The 26,342-nt window shown below is 45.3% G+C and overlaps 2 protein-coding genes across 6 annotated transcripts in view; one reads left to right on the top strand and one right to left on the bottom strand.

The window, feature by feature from the left end:
• Positions 1 to 17,378, top strand: part of CCDC17 (coiled-coil domain containing 17) — a 64,082-nt gene extending 46,704 nt beyond the window's left edge. Inside the window, exons 8-25 of one of the 3 annotated variants that reach the window (XR_004351536.1) lie at positions 4,810 to 4,950; positions 5,417 to 5,575; positions 6,696 to 6,820; positions 7,713 to 7,815; positions 8,668 to 8,816; positions 11,732 to 11,939; positions 12,024 to 12,098; positions 12,200 to 12,422; positions 12,493 to 12,655; positions 12,874 to 12,957; positions 13,048 to 13,166; positions 13,414 to 13,530; positions 13,763 to 13,911; positions 14,015 to 14,112; positions 14,271 to 14,474; positions 14,645 to 14,855; positions 14,927 to 15,033; positions 15,335 to 15,475. Coding sequence is in view for 2 of the 3 variants with exons in the window: in XM_032643813.1 (XP_032499704.1) it covers positions 4,810 to 4,950; positions 5,417 to 5,575; positions 6,696 to 6,820; positions 7,713 to 7,815; positions 8,668 to 8,816; positions 11,732 to 11,939; positions 12,024 to 12,098; positions 12,200 to 12,422; positions 12,493 to 12,655; positions 12,874 to 12,957; positions 13,048 to 13,166; positions 13,414 to 13,530; positions 13,763 to 13,911; positions 14,015 to 14,112; positions 14,271 to 14,474; positions 14,645 to 14,855; positions 14,923 to 15,033; positions 15,335 to 15,472 (2,577 nt within the window). In the remaining variant the exon portion in view is untranslated. Of the gene's footprint in view, positions 1 to 4,809; positions 4,951 to 5,416; positions 5,576 to 6,695; positions 6,821 to 7,712; positions 7,816 to 8,667; positions 8,817 to 11,731; positions 11,940 to 12,023; positions 12,099 to 12,199; positions 12,423 to 12,492; positions 12,656 to 12,873; positions 12,958 to 13,047; positions 13,167 to 13,413; positions 13,531 to 13,762; positions 13,912 to 14,014; positions 14,113 to 14,270; positions 14,475 to 14,644; positions 14,856 to 14,922; positions 15,034 to 15,334 lie in introns of all 3 variants that reach the window. The other 2 variants (XM_032643813.1, XM_032643821.1) reach the window with 2 other exon arrangements.
• NASP (nuclear autoantigenic sperm protein) overlaps positions 16,686 to 26,342 on the bottom strand; it is a 30,614-nt gene continuing 20,957 nt past the window's right edge. The window contains exons 6-15 of one of the 3 annotated variants that reach the window (XM_032643832.1): positions 25,092 to 26,078; positions 21,390 to 21,469; positions 20,905 to 20,990; positions 20,716 to 20,789; positions 19,792 to 19,980; positions 19,511 to 19,677; positions 19,057 to 19,113; positions 18,891 to 18,968; positions 18,081 to 18,209; positions 17,392 to 17,584 (exon numbers count right to left, since the gene is read on the bottom strand). In XM_032643832.1, coding sequence (XP_032499723.1) covers positions 17,504 to 17,584; positions 18,081 to 18,209; positions 18,891 to 18,968; positions 19,057 to 19,113; positions 19,511 to 19,677; positions 19,792 to 19,980; positions 20,716 to 20,789; positions 20,905 to 20,990; positions 21,390 to 21,469; positions 25,092 to 26,078 — 1,928 coding nt within the window. In that variant the 3' untranslated portion in view covers positions 17,392 to 17,503. Of the gene's footprint in view, positions 17,585 to 18,080; positions 18,210 to 18,890; positions 18,969 to 19,056; positions 19,114 to 19,510; positions 19,678 to 19,791; positions 19,981 to 20,715; positions 20,790 to 20,904; positions 20,991 to 21,389; positions 21,470 to 25,091; positions 26,079 to 26,342 lie in introns of all 3 variants that reach the window. The other 2 variants (XM_032643850.1, XM_032643841.1) reach the window with 2 other exon arrangements.

Here is a 26,342-nt window from a genome sequence, read left to right as displayed (position 1 = left end):
TGGCAGCATACCTTTTGTTTGTTCCATTCCTTTAGAGTTTATAAAGTTTTCGTAAGTGTTAACTTCATGTGAAATGTCTGCAAGCATTCTGTTAGGCAACAGAAGAAGAGTATAATAATGAGTGAGACAGGGCTTCCCTGGTGGCGCAGTGGTTGAGAGTCCGCCTACCGATGCAGGGGACACGGGTTTGAGCCCCGGTCCAGGAAGATCCCACATGCCACGGAGCGGCTGGGCCCGTGAGCCATGGCCGCTGAGCCTGTGCGTCCGGAGCCTGTGCTCTGCAACGGGAGAGGCCACAACAGTGAGAGGCCCGTGTACCGCAAAAAAATAAAAATAAAAAATAATGAGTGAGACAAACTCATATCCTCAAGGATCTTAGAAGTCTTTTGGGGAAGAAGAAGTGACAAGGATAAAAGTCATAACACAGAGCTTAAGATCAGTTTAGCCCTGTTGTGTAGAACTGAGTTGAGGATAGAATGAAAATAGGAAAACTAAAGTCTGCTGTTAACTATCCTTGCAAAAGGTAGTGAAGCCTGAACAGGGATGATGCAAGTGAGCAGAGAAGGGAGGTGGTGATGGCACACAGTGGGAAGCAAATCAGGGGAGGAAAACAGGACACTGAGCATTCATCCCCAGGAAACTGGGATAACTGTGGAACCGCTTCACTGAAGTTAGAGAAGAGAGAAAGCAGAGTTTTCAGGAAAAGTTGATGAGAGTGGTTCTGGGACCCTTGAATGTGAGATGTTAGAGGAAGGCAGAGATGAGATCTAGTAGGCAGGTGTGGATTTATCCATTCATTCATTTTCTCTACGCGTTCAGCAGTTATTAAACATCGAATATTTGTGTATTTAAAAGCTATATGAAAAAAAAAAAAAAAGCTATATGCCACTAGAGTCAGAAAAATAATCTCAAAGAGTTGCTGTCTAGTGAAAAGACACATATAAAAAATAACTGTACTGCCCTGCCTGGAGAGGGTCCTCAGAGCCTTTACAGATGAGGTCATATTTGAACTGGGTTTTGAAGTGGCAAAGGAAAGAGAACTACCATTCGTTGACATCTTACTATGTTCCAGGACATTCACTAGGCCTTTTACATATAACATTTACCTTAATCTTAGGATGTAGAAAATTATGTAATATATTAGGTTACATTGCTAATAAAATTATGGAGTTTGGGACTCTAAAACAAGGTTTGTCTAACTTCAACTAGGGCTCTTTCCACTGCCCCAGAATGCTTCCCATCTTGAAGCATAAAAAGGAGAGAGGAGGATGAGAATTCTGGTTTTAGAGTCAGACTTCATGCCACTCGAAGTACTTGGAATATAGTACTGACATATCCTAAACTAGTCAACAAATGGTAGTTTTAAAACAGTAGGAGACGGACTTCCCTGGTGGTCCAGTGGTTGGGAATCCGCCTTCCAATGCAGGGGATGTGGGTTTGATCCATGATCGGGGAACTAAGATCCCACATGCCACAGGGCAACTAAGCCCACACGCAGCAACTAGAGAGAAGCCTGCGCACCGCAACGAAGACCCAGAGCAGCCAAAAGAAAAAAAAAAATAGTAGAAGTTTGTTAGGGAGCACGTAGGTGGGGCATTCCAGGCAGAGGAACTCTTCGTTACCAAAAAAGCGGGGGGAGGGCGGCTTCTTTGGTGCACAGTGGTTAAGAATCCGCCTGCCAATGCAGGGGACACGGGTTCAAGCCCTGGTCCAGGAAGATCCCACATGCCACAGAGCAACAAAGCCTGTGCGCCAGAACTACTGAGCCTGCGCTCTAGAGCCTGCGAGCCACAACTACTGAAACTCACATGCCTAGAGCCCATGCTCTGCAACAGGAGAAGCCACCGCAGTGAGAAGCCCACACACTGCACGGAAGAGTAGCCCCCGCTCACCGCAACTAGAGAAAGCCCACACGCAGCAATGAAGACGCAGCACAGCCAAAAATAAATAAAATAAGGAGGCAAAACATGCCATGTCTGGGAAAAGACAAGTGGATGGCTGGTAGTTGGGAAGTGGTGGGGAGAAGTAAGACTAAAGCCAAATGATGGAGGTCTTTATAAAAGCTCAGGTGAGAGTTTAGGGGTCACATTAGCTCCATGATTTTAACAATTTGAATGATTAAACAATTACAAATAACTAGTTTTTCTAATGAAGTTCACCTAGGAACAGATTGCAGTAGAAGAGCACTGAGTATGCCTACATCCACTGAATAGACTGAAAGGAATTCAGGAGGCGAGAAGAGAATGAAGCATCGGGGAATTGAGAAGGGAAAGAGGGACAGGTTCAGAAAAGATAGGTAACAAGGAATCTCTCCTACAAAAACAGATATTTTAAAGCTGACCATTGAATGTAATATGAAGACAAGATTTTTGCTTATTTATTGAAAGAGCTGTTTCATTAAAATGGGGATAGAGTTGAGTGTTGCAGGGAATTAAATAGTAAGAATGAACAAGTGAAAGGCAGCAGATAATTATGCAGAAAAGTTTGGAAATAAAAGGATTGTAGTAAAAGGGAAAATATATCTTTGTTTTTTCCCCCTTCGCTTCAGTAAGGTGGCTTAGCATGTTTGTAGATAAAATGGAAGAACTTACTAGAGAGAAAGAGATTAAAGATACAAAGGAGAAATAATTGATAAATTCATAAAGGAATGAGAACAAATGGATGTAGAATGGTAGAAAGGGAGGGGGACCTATCAAAGGAACTTGAGATGCAAAGGAGATAATTGGGGAGAGTTTGGATCCAGTGACAAAATTTTTTTTTTAATAACTTTATTTTTTAATTTACTTTTGGCTGCATTGGGTCTTCATTGCTGCACGTAGGCTTTCTCTAGTTGGGGCAGGCAGGGGCTACTCTTATTTGTGGTGCGCGGGCTTCTCATTGCAGTGGCTTCTCTTGTCACAGAGCACAGGCTCTAGGCGCGCTGGCTTCAGTAGTTGTGGCTCACAGGCTCTAGAGCGCAGGCTCAGTAGTTGTGGCACACGGGCTTAGTTGCTCCATGGCATGTGGGATCTTCCCAGGCCAGGGATCGAACCCACGTACCCCGCATTGGCAGGCGGATTCTTAACCACTGCGCCACCAGGGAATCCCTGGATCCAGTGACTTCTGACGTCAGTCCAGTAGGAGAAGACAAGATCATTTGAGGTGGAGAGTTGAGGTTGATTTGGAGTTAGGAGAAAAGGAGAGGATATTTTAAAAAGAAAACAGCAGCTGATATGTGATTCACTTTAGTGGATTCCTTTTTTTTCCTTCCTTTATTGATTGACTGAAGTGTGGTTGATGTACAGTATATAAGTTACAGGTGTACAATATAGTGATTCATAATTTTCAAAGGTTATACTCCATTATTCCTCATGTTGTACAATATATCCTTGTAGCTTATTTTATACATAATAGTTTGTGCCTCACCTCAGTGGATTTCTACATATATAATTCCTCTAATAAAGGGGGTACAGGGCATAATGGTTTTCTCTAGTGAGCAACCAAACACTATATAATATAGTGTTTGAATTACTGAAAATTAAGTTGGAATAAAGTTGGATAGAGATGTCAGTATCCTGTTGCACGTAACACTGTCTGGTAAAACTATCGTACTACTGTGGCAGACACTCACCTGTTTCTGTGCCCTGAGGTGGCAATATTAAAAGACAAGGCATCTGGTGACCCTGTGCAACTCTGGGAAACTATTGTCTTTGATATTTAGCCTGAATAAACAGCCATCTTTAGATTTTCATCAGTGCAAGAAAAAAATTAATTTCCATTCCAGTTAGGTCATTGTCTCTTTTATCTGCTGGCATGCTCTTTTTGGAGGCATTGTGGAAAACAATATTGTATCCTAGTTGAGTAACCTCAGACAAATTACATAACTTTCTTAATGTCAGTGTAATTCTCTGTAAAAATTTGACATAATTATACCTGATTGGGTTAAGAATTAAATAAAATAGATCAAGCATCTGGTACATAGTAGATAACTCTGTTAAGTTTATTCCTTTCTTTAGCCTATATTATCTTCTTTAATAACAAGAAAGAAATCCTTTTCACTCAGACCCTTCCTTTGTCCTAGAGATCTCTTGGTTCTAATTGTTTCATTTTGGAAAAACAGACTTTTTTACTTTCTTTAGCCTCACTCCATTGATGTGCCTCAGACAAGAGTGATTGACTCAGGAAAAATGGAGTATTCCATGTACACTGTGCTGCCATCATCGTTGGGGTCAGGGCCAGAGTGACAGAATGGGCCCAGACCCCACAAGACTGAGCAAAAGAAGGACCCCTGGACTAAACCAGGATTGTCCAACCGTTTATATTGCCCACCCTGGCCTGTACCTAGCCTCCTGCCATCAGTGTTCCTAGAAAACATCATTTTTCTGATGTGCTCTTTGGAGGCAGGGGTGGGGGGTTGTCAGGATTACATCAGAGGTTAACAAACAGCACACTATAAAAGAAAACATTTGGGGGGGTCAAATAAGTTTAGAAAATGCTGTGTAGTATATCTGCCTCTCAATTCACATATATAGTTAAGTGTTTTGAGAAACAGCACAGTAAAAGAAACCTGTTGTCGAACTATATTCAGCCTAGCATCTCCCAGGCTTATTGGACTAGGGCTCTGTTTTTGAGAAATACCTGTTAATATCCCATGGCTTTTCTGGTTCCTGTCTGCCTTTTTCCTTCAAGGTTATATACCTCCCAATCGTGTTGAGACAGGTGAACTCCTGGAATTCATGTTTGCACATAACATTTCACTCCTTATGATCTTACAGGCTGAGCTTCTGTCTGCATGCTGTTCTGACTGATTTGTTCTCTCTTCCCATGTAGCCCAGTGCGTGGAAAGCTAACAGAATGGAACACAAATCAGGATCCCTTTCCTCTAGCCGGGAGTCTGCTTTTACCAGTCCAATCTCTGTTACCAAACCAGTAGTACTGGCTGGTGGTATAGTTTTAAGCTCTCCCAAAGAGGTGAGTGAGAATAAAGCTAAGCAGCCTTTTCTAAAGTTGCCATTTCCCGTTTACTTAAACTGAGGTAAGTATTGTGACGTGTACAGCTCTAACTCCATTTCCTTTGTAGTTATGCTTAGCTCAAAGTCATTTTTTTTTTACTGGTGATTCCCATCAGCATCCAAAGATGGGCAGTAGCTGGGTGGGGTCATTGCCCTTTGGTAAACCATGGTTGGCCTGTGTTTGACTGGTGTTATGCTGGCATCTGGAGAAAGATCGGAGAGGTGCTATTTAAACCATCTGGTTTTAACTGTAAGAACTCAGCAGAGCTGAAGTCTGTTTAAATGAAAAGGATAGTTTATTTTTGGTAAAAGAGTGATAAATAGGCTACCAGATTCTGGAAAGCAGTACCATGTAGAAGTGACCTAGAGAATCCCAGTACTTACTCTTTGCTGTCAAGAGCAACCTATTTGTGGTATTTGCCCAGAGCCCCGCCAGCACCACTCCTCCAATTGAGATCAGCTCCTCTCGTCTGACCAAGTTGACCCGCCGAACTACTGACAGGAAGAGCGAGTTCCTGAAGACTCTGAAGGATGACCGGAATGGAGACTTCTCAGAGAGCAGAGACTGTGAGAAGCTGGAGGATGTAAGAGCAAAGGGTTTTTCTGGGGCAACATAAGTGTTTTTCTATGTTATACATGTGCTTTTTGTTCTTAAGCGAGAAAGATGTGGTACATTTTTTAAATGACAGATTTGTCTGGAGGAGTAACAGTCTGTGATATAGTGAGTTCAGTTCTTTGTTCAGCATATTTCAAATTAGGGCTCATTTCAGTGATAGCTGCCTTGGGACTTAGTACTCTTAAACAGGGCAGCACTGCTTAAGCCTTGAATTGAAGTTGGTAAGAAGTTGGTAAATTATAGAAGCATATATATATATATTTTTTTTTTTTTTTTTTTGGCTGCTCCAGGTCTTAGTTATGGCATGCAAACTCTTAGTTGCGGCATGCATGCAGGATCTAGTTCCCTGACCGGGGATTGAACCTGGGCTCCCTGCATTGGGAGCACAGAGTCTTACCCACTGGACCACCAGAGAAGTCCCTTTAAGGATTATATTTAATTCTAATATAAGAAAATCTGACGAACAGAACCGTAAACAAGAGGGTTTCTTTTTGGTGTCCTGCAACAGGAAGGTTAGAGTTCCCTGTCCAAGAGGGTAATGGCAGCTCATTCGTATTATCAGGAAACTTGTAAGTTTTGGTCGCCTTGGAACTAGGGTAGTTGTGCTCCCATCCACATTCTAGTTAGGGAAAGGACAGAGCCAAAAACCTGAAAAGGGATGTCTGACCCTTTTTTAAGTGCTTTCTTAAAAGCCACCCCTGCAATTCCCACTTACATTTTATTGGCCAACTGTCAAATAGCCACTCCTAGCTGCAAGGGAGCCTAGGAAAGTGAACTTTTTAAAAGCTGAGCGCATTGGTTCCTTAGTCCAAATCAGTAAGGAAGAATAGAAAATTGATATTGCATAGGCGTCTAGTAGCTTCTGCCACAGTTGCCATAACCTGAAGTTAAGATGGTAGCCAGTTAGTATCCTTTGGAAATCTTATTAGCAAGATGAGCAAGTTCTCGTTTTTAAGTGGGAAAAACCTATTGGCTGAGATCTCTTCTAGAAAGCATTTTCCTGGGTTCTGACTTCTTAATCTCTTAGATGGCTTATCTTGCCCCAAAGGGGTATTAAACCAAATATGTCCTTCCTTTCCTTATCTCAGTCAGAGGACAACAGCACACCTGAACCAAAAGAAAATGGAGAGGAAGGCTGTCATCAGAATGGTCTTGATCTCCCCGTAGAAGACGAAGGGGAGGTCCTCTCTCACTCTTTGGAAGCAGAGCACAGGTAAGTGAGGGTCAGATCACAAGGCATGCTGTGTATGGCCTACAAGGAGTTTCAACATACTTAAGACATTTCAGAGTCCAGTACAGAGAGAAGTGCCCCCAGCACCACACCTTGTTCTCTCTGTGTGCTGCAGGTTGGCCTGTTGCCCACTGGGTATTCCTTTACAGACTCAGCTAGCGTTTTCACACCCTGCTCTCCAAGGCATTCTTGTAGTTTAGTTTCAGACTCAGTTTACGGCTCCAGTTGGAAGGGGTAGGGTGGGGTGAGACCTGTTTCCTGGTGCTGTTGTGGTGGCCCCTTGGCCCCTCCTGGCCCAAGTGAGAAGTTACCACAAGACCCCTTTAAGGGGCCTTGGGATTCATGAGGCCCGAAGGTAATGGAGCTTGTTCTTTAAATGAGGGCCTTCAACACAGAGCCAGCCAAGCTGTGTGGGCAACTGGATGGCAGATGGGGCCTGCCAAGTACCTTCCTGAAAAGGGGCTCCTGTCCAGAGGAACTTTAAAAGGGGTCAACAAGATCACAAGGTTATGGAGTCCACAGTGCCATGAAATTAAAAGAGAACTTAGGTACATGTGGCTATGTGCTAATTTGCTCACAGGAGACAAAGAGATTTCTTCTGTTTCGTCTGTGGGATAGTTTGACTCTATACTGCTACTTCTACCGTCCCTTCTCTATAGCTCTTACGCTCTCCAAAGAGCAACTACAGAGATCCTCCATCTAATTCCAAGCACCTAAGTAGTCATAATTAAAGCTTATCCCACTGGGAAGAAAAGAAAAACCCAAGTTTCTTCTCTAACATCTAGGTGGGTACCATTGCCCCTGGGCTGGAAAGTTGTGGATTTCTCACTTATGCTTAAAGGTATATTTTTTTTGCCTGACCTGCCTCTACCAGGTTATTGAAAGCAATGGGATGGCAGGAGTATCCTGAAAATGATGAGAATTGCCTTCCCCTCACAGAGGATGAGCTCAAAGAGTTCCACATGAAGACAGAGGAGGTATGTCATAAACTTTTGCTGGAGACCAGTTAATGACTAGGAGAGAAAGGAGATAGGACAATCATTGCCCTTAGGAAGCCCCAGTTTAGGGTGTGAGAAAGACCTTGAAAAAGAAAAGTTACTTAATAAGTTGCCATTGTAGAAATATGGAGGAGCATCTCATTCTGCCCAGGCCAGTGGTGGACACAAAAACCAGGTCAGTAGTTAGCAGATTTCAGAAAGCAGTATGTTATTTCATCCTGAAAGCTCTAACTCCTTATCAGAACCACAAGGCTATATTCCCGAGGTTATGGGCTGAGCCCTTGGTCTCTGGCTAAGCAGGCTAACCCTCTGCTTCCAGCTCTGTGGTTTACCTCTGGTAGTCCAGCCAGAGCCAAGAAGCCAAATAGCCTATCTGAATTTCTTCAACAAAGGCCTGCATTCTTTCTCTGAGTAAAACACTGCCAGGTCTCTACAAACTTCATGAAACTTACGTTCAGGTGGTATATATTTAAAGCATAAATAACAGTGGTGTTAAAATCCTATAAAGAAAAGTATAGGTTGACATAAAGACTTTGCTACTCAGAACTCTGTTCCCCTGTCATTGTCATCACCTGAGAACTTGTTGAAATAGGAAATCTCAAACTGTACCCCAGACATACTGAATCAGTCTGCATTTTAAAGAGATCCTTAGGTGATTAATTGGCACATTACAGTTTGAAAAGCACTGCTATAAGAAATCTTCAGTCTCTTAGAACGGTCCCCCTCTACATTCTGCCTAGAATTGAATTGATGCCTGGGCTTTCCCAGGTCCCATGGGCCAGTGTAGTTACTGATAGTTGTCTTTTTCTTTCTTTCCCTTGCCAACCACAGCTGAGAAGAAATGGCTTTGGGAAGAATGGCTTCTTGCAGAGCCGAAGTTCTAGCCTATTCTCCCCTTGGAGAAACACTTGTAAAGCAGAGTTTGAGGACTCAGACACGGAAACAAGTAGCAGTGAAACATCTGATGACGATGCCTGGAAGTAGGCCTATAAATGCTTACTGTTAAATCTGACCCAGTAAACTCAGCTTGTGCGTTTAGGGGTTATACAGAAGAAATCGTTCTTTTCCTTTTCCTTTTCTTATGTTGTTGTTGAATACTTCATGCACAAGGGAAATAATCATATCCCAAAGAGAGAGCGAGCGATTGGCTTGTTTAGCTTTTGTTATTCTTCCCTGTTATCTGCTTAATAGAACTTCGTGTGGTGGGAAAGATTTTTAAAACACACACACATACACACAGTATATATGGGGCGATGCACAGGTGGGAGCTGGCAGGGCAGAGAGGAGGAGACACTGGTCTGCAGCAGCAGCTTCTACTACCAGCCCTTGGGGCACTCACCCCTGTGCTCAAGCAATCATTGTCAATGACAAAGTGACTATTGAAGTTATAACTGTATTAAATTAATGCTAATAATTTGGATATTTTATTTTATTTCTGGCTGCTCGGGTAACATTAGCCCTTAACCCAGCATATATGGTTTTTTCACTTTTTTTTTTTCTTTCTGGGTACAGCTGTAAAATATTTGGATATAGGAAATGTGTTATTCTTGCAGCCTTGATATTCAGGGTGGATTGTAAAATATACATTTTTGTGAGATTTCAAAGATTAAGATTATTTTGATAACATTATTTACAGATTTAAAAGATGTGGTTATCACAAGTCTGTTGAGGGGGAAAACTACTGCATAAAATAACTAACTTGGAATAAATATTTTGCATCAGTTTGGATTGTCTTGTGTAAGAAGTATATTTTCTTTAAAATTAGATGAGTGGATTCTTTTTTAGGGGAAATACTACTTTTAGAGGTCTGAGGGAAATCTGAATTCAGACACACCTGTTTCTCCTTTTAGCAGATATGTTTTTGATGCAGAAAAACCTGTGCAATAAACTACCAGTAATAAAATCAGAAACCCAAGCTTCCTTTCTGAAACTGTTTTTCACTGCCCATGTATTTACCAGTGTGCCTATATTTTAAGGAAGTCTGTGCCTCAATTTTTCTGCTAAATAAGAACATAGGGTGTCCCGGGCATTGTGCAAGGCCCTGGGAATGCAAGGAGCACCCAGCTCAGTAGGGTTACATAAAAAATGGAACCTTAGGCCAAGATCTGATGGACAATTAGAAGTTAAACTAAACAACAGATACCGAAACTGGCACTCTTCAGCCAGCCCTGCAGCACATGGTCCCTAGTGGATATACAGGCCCGAGATCATGCTCTAATGGGAGACAAGCAGAGGAATAACAGGCCTGACCACTTGTTAGAAGGGTAAAACTAACTTGTAGTGTAGGCTCCAGAAGGGGTAGAGACTAGAGGTAGAGTAACCAGCATAATTGCTAGATTCTAAAGGCTAGGAAGGCAGAGACCTTATGTGCCATAACGTACTGTAGTCTCTCCTGCTAGTAGGGGCTTCTGCTAGTAGTATAAGCAGTGCACATGTGAACTGTGGAAATGGTGATTGAGATAGAACAGAAAGAACTATATCATATTTCACTGAGTATATCTATTTTAAGACATTTTATGTACTAATAAGAAAACTTGCCAGTTATGACACACCATTAATTGTGAATCCTGATTTCAGTGTTAAAATATGAAAAAGTGTGTATCGTAGGATCAATGAAATACTATAAAATGAGCTATAAATTGGAAATGAGAAGTAGGTTGACATAGAGATATCCTGTATGTCTGGTCTTCGGCTTTGCCACTTAGTAGCTTTCTCAGAACAAATTTCTAAAAATGTACCTCTTTTCCACTTGGAATTGAGCTGGACAGTTGAGATTACATACTTTGAAACACTTTGTAACCTGCTGCTAGTCATAGCTTGGCCTTACATACCTGGGAGTGGGGGCACCACTACCTGCCTTGTTTAGAAACATGGGGCTAGGTCAGAGCTCCTGCCTCTGTTGGATTCATATATTTGGGTGGGGGTGGCAGGGAAATCTGGTCAGCAGGAACGGGGCCTGTGTGGCCCCTGGCTAGTCCTGAGTGAAGAGTTACCTTTCTGTATTTGATTCCCTCTTCTGATTCATTGTGTTCTCCCAGAACTTTCATTCCTTCAGCTGTGTTGATTATCTTGTGGGGGCGGCAGGGCGGCGCCTAGGGCCAGGAACTTGGAGTTAGGGGGCCTTGGTGTGACTTGGTTATGCAAAAGATGTTACTTCCAAAGAGGCACCGTGCAAGGAAAAGCTTTTTTTTGCAGAACACAGGCCTCTCACTGTTGTGGCCTCTCCCGTTGCGGAGCACAGGCTCCGGACGCGCAGGCTCAGCGTCCATGGCTTACGGGCCCAGCTGCTACGCGGCATGTGGGATCTTCCCAGACCGGGGCACGAACCCATGTCCCCTGCATCGGCAGGCGGACTCCAACCACTGCGCCACCAGGGAAGCCCAAGGAGAAGCTTTTAGTCTACGGGAAAGACATGGTTTCCAGGCAGAATGCCTCCTCTCTCAGATATTCCTTGGAATGGAGAATGACACTAACTTGGGTTATATCCACTTGGGCAAAACTAGAACGAACAAGGTGACACTTCCCTGCCAGAGGCTATTAAATAACCAAGACGGAGTATGTGATATGGGCTCAGCTAGTTTAGGAGGCAGCTCTTTGCTCCCCTTTATTAATATAGGCAAGAAAACCAAGGTGTGGTGTTAGAGACTTGCCCATACTCATGCAATGAGGTGGAACAGATTTTATGACATCTTTTTCAAGCCAGGGGCTCCTCCCTAAGGTGACCAAGCCTGCCCGCTCACTCTCCAGACCTGCCCAGACCTGAGGTTGTTGCCCAGGGAGCTTTAGCTCCTCTCCAAACATAAACTTGAACCGGTAAGCCTGGCCTTTCCTCTCTGCCTTTGGCTATTTCATCCTCCTTTCCCTTTCCCCTGCCCCTCTGTTCTGTCTTCTGCAGGTCTTGGCTGCTATCAGGGAAGGAGTCCCATCCCATGGACTCCCACTCGGGGGAGCCAGGGCTCCTGCCCTGTGGGTCCTGTGACATGGTTTTCCGTTCCTGGGCCCTGCTGGCCACCCACACTCAGCGCTTCTGCATTGGACGTCAGCCCCGGGAGCTGACAGTTGGAGAACAGCCCCCAATAGCCACTGAACCACGGGTACCCAGGGTAAGGGCCTCCTCCATGGCCATGAGACGGTACTGAAGTGACTGTAACTCTCAGAGGATTCCTCACCCCACACCCTGTACCCAGGTTGTGCCACAAGAACACCAGGGCCTCCCGGACCAGGAGGCCAGCAAATCGGCTCTGAAGAGGCTAACAGATGAGGTACACCTGGATTTCCCCACTGAGCCTCCCCACCAAACCTATAGATCACGCGTGGGTCAGATTACCCCAACATGGAGATTGTGGGTTACTGTTACCTCCAGGTGCAGCGGCTGCGGCTGTATCTGCAGGAAATGCTACCCAGCATAACAGAGGTCCCCAGAGGGTCACAGGGGCCCTGGAGGCGGTCAGAGGCACCGACTCAGGGTCCCAGCTACGAGACTGCTGGGAGCCCCGGCGAGCGGCTGCGGGCGCTGCACCGGACTCACGCAAGGCGCTTGGCAGAGACCAAGGCACAGAGCTGTGCCCTGGAGCGACGCGGCGAGGGTAAGGGAAAAGAGGGGGACTAGGGCCCACCCTCCCCCTTGGCTTCTGATTTGATCTCTTACCCCCTCAGAACTGAGCCGGCACCTCCAAGGTTTGGCTTGGACCCGGGACGGGAAATCACGCATATTCAGCCTGGAGCGGGAGCTTCGAGAACTCCGGGCAGAGGCCGGGCGAACGCGGGGTGCTCTAGAGGAGTTAGGGGCGCACGTTCAGCAGCTACAGGCCAACCCCGGGTGAGGCTGAGGAGCCGGATCCGGGGAGCTCCGAGTCACCGGCTGGCGGGGGGCGGGGCCGGAGCGGGGGGCGGGGTCTGGCCCGGCTGGACGTGCGAGGTATGCACCCGGACTCGACTGGAAGGCCGCGCGAGTGAGGTCGGGAAGGGGCGGCGCTGCCGGAGGCCCGGGGTCTGGGTCCTTGATTCCGCCCCCGCGCCGGCCGTCCTCCACCCCAGGACCCGGCTGAACGCCTTACGAGAGGCAGAACTCTGTGGTCCGGTGCTACAGGCAAACCCAGGGACTCTGGCTGCGGAGATCGGGTAAGATCCGGGCCCCGAGGCGGGCACGGGGCAAAGCGCTGATCGGTCCTGGAAAAAAACGCTTCTGCCTTCTTGTTCCCTACTCCCTAGGGCCCTGCGTGAGGCCTACATTCGAGGCGGGGGCCGGGACACCGGCGTTCTGGGCTGGATGTGGCAGTTACAAGTGGAGGCGTCAGCTCTGGAGCTTCGGCGGTCGCGGACCCGCAGGGGTGAACATGAGGGGGCCAGCCAGGAGGGCCTTAGCCCTGGGGAGAGAAAAGGGCGATGAGGGAGGATGTCTTTGGCTTGGGAACCACTTGAGCAAAAACCCAAGGTAGAACACCTGTCTTTGCGGGGGTGCCTGCAATGTTAGCTGACAAGTCCAGCCTTGTCCAGAGAATCCTAAGGCTGGAGAGCTGCTCAGAGCAGCTGGTCACCAGCTGTCAGAGATGACAGGTCAGACTTGTTCAATCACAGGAAGACAGGCAGGTGCTGCATTCAAGGAGCTTCTAGCAGTGGAGGCTGAAAATCGGCGCCTGGAGGCAGAAATCCTGGCTTTGCAGATGCAGAGGGGTGCAGGCCGGGTGCCCTGGGGTCAGTGAGCACCCAGTTCCCCACCGCCTAGCCCTCCCCAGCAGGCCAGGCTCAGAGGAAGGGGTTAGAAGCACCATGCACGGGGAATAAGACCTGTGTCTGAGCCCAATCAGTCTGTGTCCATGCCTATCTCCAGGTGTCCATAGGGGTTTGGCTCTTGGGGGAGGAGTACCTCAGCCCAGTTACTTGCTGCGTCCTGCTCAAGGGCGCCCTACTCTTCCCCTGCACCTAGGGCACAGGGAGCCGAGACTTGTGGCCAATCCCAGCCCACGCCTGAGAAGAAGGGAGGATCCCCCAAGCCTCCCGCCTCCAGTGGCTCCCCCGCTGCCGCTGCTTCCACACTCCACAGGCGTCCTATTCTTGGGTGGCGCCGAAAAGGCTGTGAGGACCCAGGGGTTGGGACAGGGGCAGTTCTGCTTTGTGCAGTTGGGGGAGCATAGAACACCTAGGAAGCTTTCTGGAGGAATTGACTCTTCCCCTGCAGTCGCAGTTTCCTGGAACCATGACCAGGAACCTGGGCCTGGATCCACACTTCCTCCTGCCCACAACTGACGTTCTGGGCCCTGCACCCTACGACCCTGGGTGAGGCCTGCTCCCTCCTTTGACATCCTCTGTGACTTGGTCACCACTGCTGGTCAAGGAGACCCACTAGGGCTAGCTAGGGTGGGGGGACTGGCTGGGGGTTGGGAGAGTGAGAGGAGGACTTGGGTGTGTGTGCGCTTGAGGCCTGTGTTTCCTAGGGCTGGCCTTGTCATTTTCTATGACTTCCTGCGGGGCCTTGAGGCTTCTTGGATTTGGGTCCAACTATTGACTGGCTTGGCCCGAGATGGACAGGATACAGGAGGGACCACAGCGTTGCCCCCAGCCCTTTGCTTGCCCCCACCTCCAGCTCCTGGGCCCATGGGCAACTGTGCCATCCTTGCCAGCAGGCAGCCTATACCCAGGTCAGTAGGTGGAGATTTATGATGTTGGTGCTTTTTGCCGCAATTGAGGCTTGTCCCTCATTCTGCTACATTTTCTCATCTGTATACAGGGCCACTGGCCCTGAGGGCCAAGTCCTAGGAAGGGAGCAGAGCCACTTCTGGCTCCTGACACCTGTTTTTGGTTGCTCTAGACTACCACCTTCACCATCAGTATCCTTGATCTGTGAGCTGCAAGCCTGGCAGGGGCTGGCATGGGCTAAAGCACCACTGCCAAAAGCCTGGGCCTCGCTGGTGCTATTTGACCGGGATCAGAGGGTGCTAAGTGGTCGTTGGCGTCTCCCACTTCGGACCCTTCCTCTGGACCCCAGCCTTAGCCTTGGGCAGCTGAATGGGATTCCCCAGGTGAGTGTGGAGGATGGGGACTGGGTCCTCCACGGTACAGATGCAGTACCATTTCACCTCTTCCCAGGTAGGTCAGGCCGAGCTCTTTCTGCGGCTGGTGAATGCAAGAGATGCAGATACCCAGACACTGGCAGAGATCAATCCAGCAAGTGCCCACGAGTACCAGTACCCACCTCTGGTGAGGGCCCAACTATAGCTGGGGACCCCACAGGTGTGGCTGATGTGGTTAATAACCAGCATTTGTTGACCACTATGTATGTGCGAACCCACTACTAAATGTTTTCTGTGAATTAACTCATGTGACCCTCACATATCCTATTAGGTATGTACTACTGTGTAAGCAAGTAAGAAAATCAGAGCACAAGGTTAACTTGGTTCACAGTAAGCAGTTGACTCTAAGGTGGTTTGACGCCAGAACCTGTGCTGTTAACCTCTACATAAACCTTTTGCTAAAGATCGACCTTCTCCTTGTTCCACAGGTGCCCAACTCATCTTCACTGGAGGCCAGCTCCCTGGCCCCAACAGCTGGATTTGTTGACCCCCCTCCTCCTGAAGACCCTCACCAGCGGCAGAGTCAAGCACAGAGAGGAGGGTTTGCGCCCTCAGCACAGCTTTGACCCACCCGCACTGGCTTTCTGAGTCCAGAAGAATGGGCGTATGAGTAGCTTCACAGGCACAGGACTGGGGCCTAGACTGAGGCCTGTTCTCCCACCTGCAGCTTTACTACTCCGTGTTCTGACAGAGGGTCTGGAAGCAAATACAGATGTGAACACACAACATGAGCTCCCATCACAGCTCTACCACCTTCCGCAAGTACTTGGCCTTTCTTATCCTTTTGTAAAAAAGATTGATGTGAGGATTAAACAGATATGTCAGCTATTTACAGTACTGCCTGGCATATAAGAAAATTCTCTGAAAAGGTGACTTGGAGACAGTCTTTCATTCAGCTAAAGGAACTTGAACTCATTCCTGTTTTTTTTGCTAAAGCCAGTCTTACCACCCACTTCTTCATCCAAATCCAAGCTTCTTCAGGACATCACCCAGGAAGCCTTCCAGGTTCTCAAGGTCACCATGAAACAGGGAGCTCCTGTAGCCGTATATACTTACAGAAAGACAACCCAGTCATGTTCCTCCCAAGTTGGCGGCAGGGGGGATGGTCACAAGTGAAACCTGAATTGTTATATTGGGTGTGGCCCCAGACCCCAGTGTCAGCCAAAGGTCAAAGGCCTGGTAGTCAAGAACTCCCTCCGGGCTTCCCTGGTGGCGCAGTGGTAGAGAGTCCGGGTTCGTGCCCCAGTCTGGGAAGATCCCACATGCCGCAGAGCAGCGAGGCCCGTGAGCCACGGCTGCTGAGCCTGCGCGTCCGGAGCCTGTGCTCCGCAACGGGAGAGGCCACAACAGTGAGAGGCCCGCGTACCACAATAAAAAAAAACTCCCTCCACCTCCAACATTGCATATTCAAACTGCAGGTTCTAACCTGCTGTCTGTACAGTACAGCAAAGTAGCCCTATGAATGCTGGAAATACTAAACCCCTTAGGTAGTAGAGGGCAGGCACTGTTTGGAATTCAGATCCAAATACTGCCTGGTGAATAGCAATTTCTTAAAGGTCAGGTCAGAGGCAGCTGAGTCATGGGTCTCACACTAGCCCTACACCCTGGACATCAGCGAGGGCCCAATGGGATGGCTTTAGTAACTGCCCTAAGCACCAGCACCCTTACACTGGGCAGCCAGAACTGCTGACCCATTATCCACCTTTCAACCCCACTGAAATGCTCCAGGCAGCCCATGATCCCACTCTAAGATCTTTAAACACAAGTCCGGAGACCAAGAGCTTTTTAGTATCTTTATTTAAGAAGTCAAAACTATGGACAGGTAACAATTCCAACTGTTGATATTTTCTGTTATAACAAATATAACTCAACCAGCCAGTTCTCCCCCCAGATTCCTTCTTCCAACCACATCCAGAGTGTCCATCAGTCAGTCAGTCCCTTAGTCACTTTCAAACCAGAAAGCTCAATTTTCTACAATTAGCACACCAGTTTCCTCAAGGATCACTCCCCGCTCCCCAGCCCCAAGTTTTCTTCAGTTCTTTTTTCCAGGACAGGATTATGGCCCCAGTTGGAGACGAGGTGGATAAGATAGGTGCCACCTAAGGCCTGGCTTAGAAGCTGTTATCAGTTCACAGTCAAAGTCCATCAAACAGTATCAGCACCGAAGAGCAAGATCTTCACCAAGTCTTGTTTTTTATAGCTCCTGTCCAGGGAGAGCACCATTCAAAGTTCACAAGACAGCTGGGTTCAGAGTATTTATGATGGAAAAAATATAGCACCATTGGAAAAAAAGGGCCTACAGCCACACTTGATTTCATCACCTCCACATCAGACAGGAATCTGGATTAGAACTTCCAACACAGAGATCAGTACAGAGGAGGGAAAAAAACCCACAAAAACCTTTGGCCACCATATAAAACCCAGAGTGCTCCAAGGCACACATTTAGCCAATATTTAAGGAAAAAAAAAAAATCATCAAAGCCTCAACCTTTGCTTACAATCTTTATTGAAGTTATACAAAAAGAATCCCCCAAAAGTGAAAAAATACATTATATACAAAAACACTTTCCATTGGGAGGAAGGCTCTGCTCCCTCTCTTAACATGCAGTGCTTTCAACTGTAGCTCCAGCCTCCACTGTCCCCTCCACTGCTGCCCGGCATTCAGCCTGATTCTCAGCCTGGAAGATAAACAGGGAGCCTGGGCATAAGTGACCCTACTTTAAGCCATTCTTTCTTACACAACTGAGCAGGCCTCACTCAGAGGAAATAAACACAGGTTCCTTAAATTCTGCTTTGCTCTCTACACTAAAAGAGCAATGACCACAAGTTATAAGGCCATTTCCTAAATTCTCTGTAATAGGGCTGACAGAGCCAGTGTTCATATTAGAAAGAGGAGCAAAAAAAAGACTGAATGGTCTTGCCAATTAAGTGTCTTCTCATACATTCATTAGAGTGGGACCGGTGATATGTATATAGGTTCCATTTGTCAATGAGACGTCCTATATTTTGTAACCAAACTGTTTCCTGTATGACCTCATTGTTTTTATGAGGGTTGCACTCAAGTAATCCAAACAGGCTCAAGTTGGGGAACATGCACTTAGGAGGACTGGTTTCCCCAGGCCCTGAGAACAAGGGGAAATGAGGCAAGTGTCCAAACCCTGCTTAACTGCCCACCTCCTCCTCCATGTTTTCCGAAACTTCAGTTCCACTGGAGACAGCATCCCCACTGCCTCCATTCACCTCCGGCTCTTGTTTGGCTTTCTTTGCATCATCTTTCCGGGGGCTCTCTTCCTCCGGTTTTCTCTAAAGATATAATTAATGGTGAAGGCTTCACAAGTGTGCTTAATGTTTTCAAAAGGACAACTGTAAAACAATTCCTTAACGCCCCCCCTCTTCCCTATGGTGCAAAGGCCCCAACACCAGGATTCACGGCTCTAAGGGTCTCCCTGGCCACAACCTGTCCTCTGCAGAAATAGACTGGTCTGCCCAAACATACCAATTCAGCCTCTCTAATGGAAGAGTGGGGTGGGGATGAGGAATAGATCTGAACAGTAACCAACCCACAAATTTGAATTCCTACATTTGAGTCAGGAAACAAAGCAAGAGTTCAGGCTCTTCCACAAGAGAAAAAAATTACTGCAACAGGCAGAAGGCAGATTCACACAAGTTTAAGTATCAAGAGATCTGCTGCTGAATGACTACTATAAACCTGCCAGCTTCCTAAGATGGGCTGATCTGACCAGTCCTCCTCATCACCTTTCCTGAGAGCCCTTGGGCTAAAAACCAGGAAAGTTTTGCTAGAAGACATATTCAGTCAAGACCGATCTTCATTCAAATCCTCACCTATTTTTGCAAAACGAATGTCTTATTGCACCTAGTATGAGGGGTGTTCATAGGAAAGATAGTCCTCATGTATCATTTGGAGGAAAAAAAAAATGCAGAGTGAGAAGAAGACGGAAAAGAAATGACCACATATAGATTTACCTTCTTTCTGACAAGGTGAGAAATATCAGTCACACAATTTGATGAGGAAGCACCATCTGTTGGCTTTCTACAGGCGATCTGGCAATAAGAAACCTTTGTTAGCAATGTACTCCTAGACAAACACTGAGGTCTAATATTAAGTGACAAAAACCACCTGAATACCCACCATGGAGACTGAAGAGCCTCCTCCACTAGGAGTGAAACCTGAAGTAGAGCTCTCCACCTGTGTGAGAGATGACAAACCCAGGTGGGTCCCAGGACAGAGCCCACCAGGTCACCCACCTACAAGCAACTGTTTAAGACCTCAAATACTAGTGGCCACCATATAGTAGCAACATCACTCACCTCCTCTACTCATACCCGTGGGTCACACATAGTAAGTAGCTGAGATAGAATTCAAACCCACAGTCTGGCTCCAGAGCATACTGTCTTAAACATTAATATTTACTATTTGGGAGGAACAGTATATGAGTTCTCACATTCCCTCTGACCTCCAACTCCCTGGAAACCAAGTCATAAGTTAAGATTCTTAAGCAGATGGCACGCTAATACCATGATAAAGGGCCTTCAACAATATCGAATATACTATTATCAAAACTTTAAAAGGAAACCAAACGAACCAGAGTTGCTTTCAGAGCCAATTCAGCTACATTCCCACTACGCTGGGACTCCTTTGCATCTTCTATCTTCTCTCTAATTTCAGGTAGCAGCTCCTTCAGCTCCTCAATTTCTTTCTCATATTCAGTAGGTGATCCTTTGGCCTCCTTCATATGCTCAGTAAGTACAGCTAGGAAGAACAGGCTGAAGTGATCAGTAACAGCTAACACAAAAGAAGCCTTTTTTTTTTTTAACTGTCAATACTGGATCCATCAAAATCATTGTGGAAACAGCTGATGCTTACCCATTCTCTTCTCAATGACTTCAATAGATTTGCTGAACTGTGCCACTGCTTCATCATACTGAGAGTTGTACCCATAGGCCAAGCCCAGCTGGTAGTGGGTCTCTGCAAGGAGCCGATCATGGGCTTCCAGGTACTGCTCCTGCAGGTTTAGGCAAGCCTGGAACTCCTCCACAGCTTGAATGTAATTCTCTAACGAAGAGAAAAACAGCAAGCAATACTTCTAAAATTTCAGACCATGCTGCAGGAATATGCTCCCATCTTATATTTCATTTTTCTTTGTAGCATCTCCAGGACCCTTGACTAAAAACCATCAAAATGACTTTAAAAAACCTACTGAGGTGCTTCCCTGGTGGTGCAGTGGTTAAGAATCCGCCTGCCAATGCAGGGGACACAGGTTTGAGCCCCGGTCTGGGAAGATCCCACATGCCACGGAGCAACTAAGCCCGTGCACCACAACTACTGAGCCCGCACTCTAGAGCTTGTGAGCCACAACTACTGAAGTCTGCGTGCCTACAGCCCATCTCCGCAACAAGAGAAGCCACCGCAATGAGCAGCCCGTGCACCGCTACGAAGAGTGGCCCCCGCTCACCCCAACTAGAGAAGGCCACGCAGAGCAAGGAAGACCCAACGCAGCCATAAATTAAAAAAAAAAAAAAAAATCCCTACTGAGAAGGAATTCCTTGGCGGTCCAGTGGTTAGGACTCTGCACTCCCAATGCAGGGGGCAGGGGTTCAATCCCTGGCTGGGGAACTAAGATCCCACATGCTGCACAATACGGCCAAAAATAAAAAAAGCCTACTGTCCTTTTAAAGCTAATTGCCCACAATTTATGATCAATTGAGCTAGATTTTAAGGAATTAGAGGAAGATTAAGGCAGGGGCAAGGGATGTGTTAGAGAAGAGAGTAAAATGGAAAATGTATTACCAGATTCAACACTAACTTCTCCAAGTTTAAGATGTGCCTGTGCAGCATAAAGCTGAGCTTCTTTCGTGTCTTGCCTAAAAGAGGGAAAGATGGTCAGAAACCTTATTAATAAGCATCTGTCGAACCCTAACTGCTTTGTCTTCAACCACCAACCTCCCAACCTAAGCCTAGAAGCACCAAGAGTTTTACCTTTTAAAAATGATCTTTGCTAAATCCAGCATATCCCAGGCAAGCTCTAGGTTCCCAATCTCCTCTTCTTCATTTTCTTGAAGAGACTGAAGTATATCCAAATCATTAGCATTAGGCAGAAGTACAAGACAGGCATCATTTGATTATAAATCTAAATGTATAATTTAGTATAGCTTGGGGGCGTGGGATGGGGAGAGACTGATATAGGATTCAAAGTTCCTATTTTTCTCCCTAAACCTACAGAATGGACCCCTACAAAGTCTACCCCATATCACCTTATGTCAGTGATAGTTAGCAGTGATATGCTGGGTCATGTCCTAACTGACAGGACCCCCTGGGTTCAAATGGATCTGTCTATTCCCAGCATGAATAAAGGGTCCCCAATCCCTAACCAAGAAACAGCTACCTATAATAATCATGCCTACACTAGTAAACCAAAGTCCCACAATAAGAAAGTAGACAATGATACTGAACAAATAATTCACCTTGTTTTCAAGAAGTGAATCATTTGGTGTTTCTTCAGCCTTGTCATTTTCTTTATCCTCCTCTTCTGAGCCCTCGGTTTCTGCAAGTAAAAATTCTTCAGTATTGAGAATATTAAGGATCTGACAAGTCAAAAATTCCAATAAACATTTGTCAAATAACCTATATTCTGAGGTAGGACAGGCCAGATACTAAGTCAAATCAGTTAACATCTGAACTGGATGTAAATAATAAAGCCAGTGCTTAACAGTCTAATTCAAGTCTAATCCAAACTTAGACTGTATGATCTTATAGTGTCTATGGTTCAGAGCTTCAATGATCTACAGGCTATGTTTCTCTTCTAAAAGTCAACCTGGACCGTTCAGATCAAAACAGATTAGCTGACTTTTATTCATGGGCTTTAGAAGCTCCCATTTACTCAACCAGAATCAGTTGGAGGCCTCAGCCAGTATTCCTGGGGTCTTTAAGCCAATTGTCAGTTAATACTAATAAGGCTAAGAAAATACCAAAAGTTAAATTACTCCAGTCCATTCAAAGCAAGAATACTCAAGAGACTAGCTTTCCCACAACAGAACTGTGAACGGAAAAGCATAGCCCTTACCAACTCTCACCAATGAGCATGCCACACACTCCAGCCAGCTCTAAGCACGTACAGAATTTGAGTGAGCAGTACCATGTTAAAATTTCCAGCCACATCAACACCATATTTCACCATATTAACAACACTCACAAGTTAACTGCCTGTAAGGACAGGCTGCTGATAAATAGCTCTACACATCACTTAAGGTTCAAAATGTCAAGTGATTAATAAATGAACCTTTGGGGGTCCACAATTCATGAAATGGGTATAATGTGCCTATCTCTGCCATCTTTCATTAAGCATTTAACAACAGCAGAAAAGCTCAAATATTGTCTCCTAACTAAAACTAGGCCTTAGAGCCATGAAGTCAGGTTAAAGGACTTTTACCTAACAATACTGCTTCAGGATGGGAATAGGCACAGAAAAGTCCTGTAAGTTAGGACAAACTAAAGCCCTCTAAGAACCAGTTAAAGTTACAAGCTAATTATAGTTAACGTCTACAGCAAACAAACCCCATTTTATCAAGTGCCTCCCTTTTCTCCTGTTGACTATGTAATTTGGTGCTTCTGAAATATAAGTACCCACACCACCATACACCATTTTATTTCCATGCCCAAATTTCGAAGTGGTTTGTGTACTTAGTTCCCTGATGTTAGACTAGATGGGTGGTTTTATTGACTCTGACAATGAAGCCCATCCTCCACCACAATATATGACAGGTGAAGCAGATCTTTGTATTTCTCACAATACTAAAACAACCAAACACCTTACCTTCCCAATTTGTAGGAAAATTTGACAAAATGTTGTTTATTCTATATTCTTATTTATCTGGTATCTGTTCCACTCATACCAAACTGCTAAAAGTTGACTTCTAATTTGGCATAAAATAGTTATTTGGAGTTTTACATCAAATTTTTAAATTAAAATTCTTATAATGGTCTGAGAAAAATATTGGTTTCTCTTGAGGAATCTGTACTACCTTCATGGAATGGTGGAGAGGGAGCTAGGTTAATGAGAAAGCCATTACTTTAAAATAACACTTTCCAACCTGGTAACCTGTACCCACATATTACTAGGAATGCAGTGAAGGCCTCAGTAAAGAGATCTGTTAAAATATTTTCTAAGCTTCTTTGAAAATGGAGTCTTTTTTGTGGTATGCCATCCTTCAGAGAAAGGGAAACAATGTTTTATAACATACCATTTCTCTGCTCTTGTAGCATCTTCAAAACAGTACGGGCAGAGAGTTGTGCAAACCAGAAGAATGACTGTCAAAGGCCAAGTAAAGGCAATCTGCTGATTCTCTGGTTATTCTAGCATTCCCAAAGGATAGTCAGGAAACACTACAAATTGACCTCTACAGTCTATCTGAGCATGGCCAAGCTTTATGCCTACAACATTAAAATTTTGTTCACTTACCAATCATATCTAGTGTGACAATGAGAAAAGAATAGGCTTATTATCTTTTTTTTTTTTAAGGGATATAGAGAGCCCAAGAGATGGCAGGAAATGGAGGTTTTAAGAGAAAGCCTCTTGTAAGATTTCTGCAGGCTAGTGTTACCATGTAAATTTCTGACAAGAGGTGGGTTAACAGAAGGGATGAAAGTTGCCTTCCTCAGTGTGAGGTATCTTGGGAAGAACAATACATACAAATCAGATCTAGGGTCAGATTCCAGTACTGTGATGTACTGTTTGACCCTAAACAAGTCACGTAACCCCTAAGCCTCAGCTTCCTCATCACTATAACTGGAGTAATACTACCTACTTACACAGTACTGTATTTTGCAATCAAAAAGTAATGTATGTGAGAAACTAACAATGTTACTTGTGAGACTCAAATGAATAGTTTTTCAACTGTGGAGAAATGACATCTCTACTGTAGCTTATTATTCAAAGTCCAACTTCAGAGAGCCAGCAGAGCTTTTTACTACTCTAGCTAATTATCATTAAAAATTAAGACATGGGAGGTTTTTTTAAATTGAGGAATTCAGTCCTGTGCTTTTCCCATAGGTATCTCCTAAAGCCCAATAAGCAGCCCAATGGTTCTACCATTTAGCCAATTCACTACTGGTTACCATGCCTGTGCTGGCTGGAGTACAGGGACCTGCACATGGGTAGAAGGAAGTTTACCAGAATCAGCTACACATATTGATAATGGGTCTTTGAACATCTAAAACTTAAGAGAACTCGAAGTAGTCTGTCAATTATATAAGTAATATATATGTGTAATAATGATTAATTGGAATATACCTATGGTTATTAATAACATTAGATAAATCTTATGGACAGTAGAATCCTCAAATGATAGTGTAACTCAAGTCAGACGTGCCAGTTATGGAGTTGCTAATTAGAGGCTTATACATCTTGATGAAACGGAATCACAATTAGACCAATAATACTATATAAAGCATTCACACTTTATAATGTTCTAAGTAACAAAAAATTCAGTTTAGCAGCCAAAGCAAGCATGAAATGAGGGGGGAAAGCAGCAAGAGGGCTTAACGGTTAGGTTTTCTGTTATCTTTGGAGGGGGCTAATTTAACTAATGTGAATAAGCCTCTAAACACTTACTGAAGACTAAAAGTAAAGATTACCAGAGTTCTTCCACTCTGGCGATAGAACATTCAAGGGTTAACTGCCTTCATTTAAATGGCATGCCTGCTTAAGTGTATCAATTCAGTGGATTCTACTGCTCTAATCCTGATTCCTAAAGCAGAGAAAAAGGAACCAAGTGAACAGTAAATTTAAAAATCAAGAGGCATGCAAGTGAACATCCATTCAGCATTCTCTGCCAGCCTAGCCCACTATTTCCCTATCTACCCCACTTCCCACCCACCTTTATTGGCTAGTATGGTACAAGTTACTGATAGCTAGCCAAGTCTCAGATATCACAGAAAGGCCTATTTTGCAGTTAGTAAAGCGTTAGTTTATAAGCCAGCTAAAGAAGACTTGCTTTAACTTGCTCAACTTATCACCACCTTCTTAAACTAACCCCATTTTCACTTAGCCCTTTCCTAATCCAAAGGCAGACGGAAAATCCTGAATGGAAGGCTGACTTTTACCCATGATTAGTGAGTCAAATCCAGAATGTACTCCACCCACTGCAGCTCTTGCATGTCCCGGTTACCTTCACCCTCTTTCATCTGTTCTTCTTTGTCTTGTGTTTCTTCATTAGCAGCTATCTTAACTTTGTCTTCAGGGGATTTCTCAGTAGCCCCCTGGGCTACCTTAGTCTCAACCCCATCTCCAGCTGCCTCAGACTCTTCTATAGACAGCTTAGTCTCCTCCTGGCTAGGAACCAACTCTGCCCTGACCTTCTCCTCTAGTCCTGAGCCATCTTTTGTTTCTGTCCGTCCTTCTGCATTAGTCTTCGGTTCATTAGGAGTGTGATCCCCTGCAGCTGATAGTCCATTGACTGCACCATCCTTAGGGAGAACTGGCTCCTCCTGCCCAGGCTTCTTGGAGACTTCTGATCCAGCTTCTGCAGCCGAGGCCTCTGCAGCCTGTGCTGTCACCTCTGGTGACTCTTCAGCAGGAGGCAATTCTTGCCCTACCAACTGCTCAAGAACAGCCTTTCCTGGCTCACTTGCAGAGACAGCTACCTGCTCCTTTGGCTCATCCCCACCCACATCCACTGGCTTGACTGCTTCTATCTCCACTGCAGTGCCCTGCTCTTCTAGAGTCACAACACGTTGCTCTTCTGAAGCTTCTTTTGGTTTCTCCTCTATGCTCGCAATTACTTCTCCCTGACCTCCTTTTTCTCTGAACTCTTCTTGGACATCAGTTCCAGAAACTGATTTTCCTTCCTCAGCATCTGGTGTTTCCTGTTCTGCCTTCTTAGAAGTGACTTCAGCTTCATTCAGTCCTTCTGGTGCTGCTGTTCCTTTTCCCTCTTTAGTGGTTTCAGTTAACTGATCTGGAGTTGATTCAACTTTTTCCTGTAGTTCCCCTGCAGGCTCACTTATATCCATATCTTCTCTTCCACCCTTCTCCATATCAGTTTCCTGTTCTTTATCCGTTTCAGGCTTTACCAGAGACTTGTCTTCTGTTTTTTTGGCTTCTTTTTCTCCCATGGCGTCATAAACCTGTTCTCTCAACTCTTCCCTTGCTTCCTCTACATGGTTAAAGAACATGAAGCATAAACATGTCTTCGAGTTTAATGATAAAGGCATAAATGGAAACTAAAAATACATTCCCTTTAAACCCTCAAACAGCCTGGCTTATGTTTTAGCAGATGGCCTGCAAATTATCTGCCCCCTTGAGAAAAGCAAAGGGAAACTCCCAGCTAGCAGAGCAACTTACTGCAAAAGAAACCCAAGCTCCTTAAATTAGATATTATTTTACTTGAGCATTCTGATATCAGTTAGGTAAGAGATGC

The sequence above is a fragment of the Phocoena sinus genome, chromosome 1, assembly GCF_008692025.1.
Source record: "Phocoena sinus isolate mPhoSin1 chromosome 1, mPhoSin1.pri, whole genome shotgun sequence".
Classification (NCBI taxonomy): domain Eukaryota; kingdom Metazoa; phylum Chordata; class Mammalia; order Artiodactyla; family Phocoenidae; genus Phocoena; species Phocoena sinus.
The sequence above is the reverse complement of the archived record's forward strand: the minus strand, read 5'-3'. Positions and strand labels throughout refer to the sequence as shown.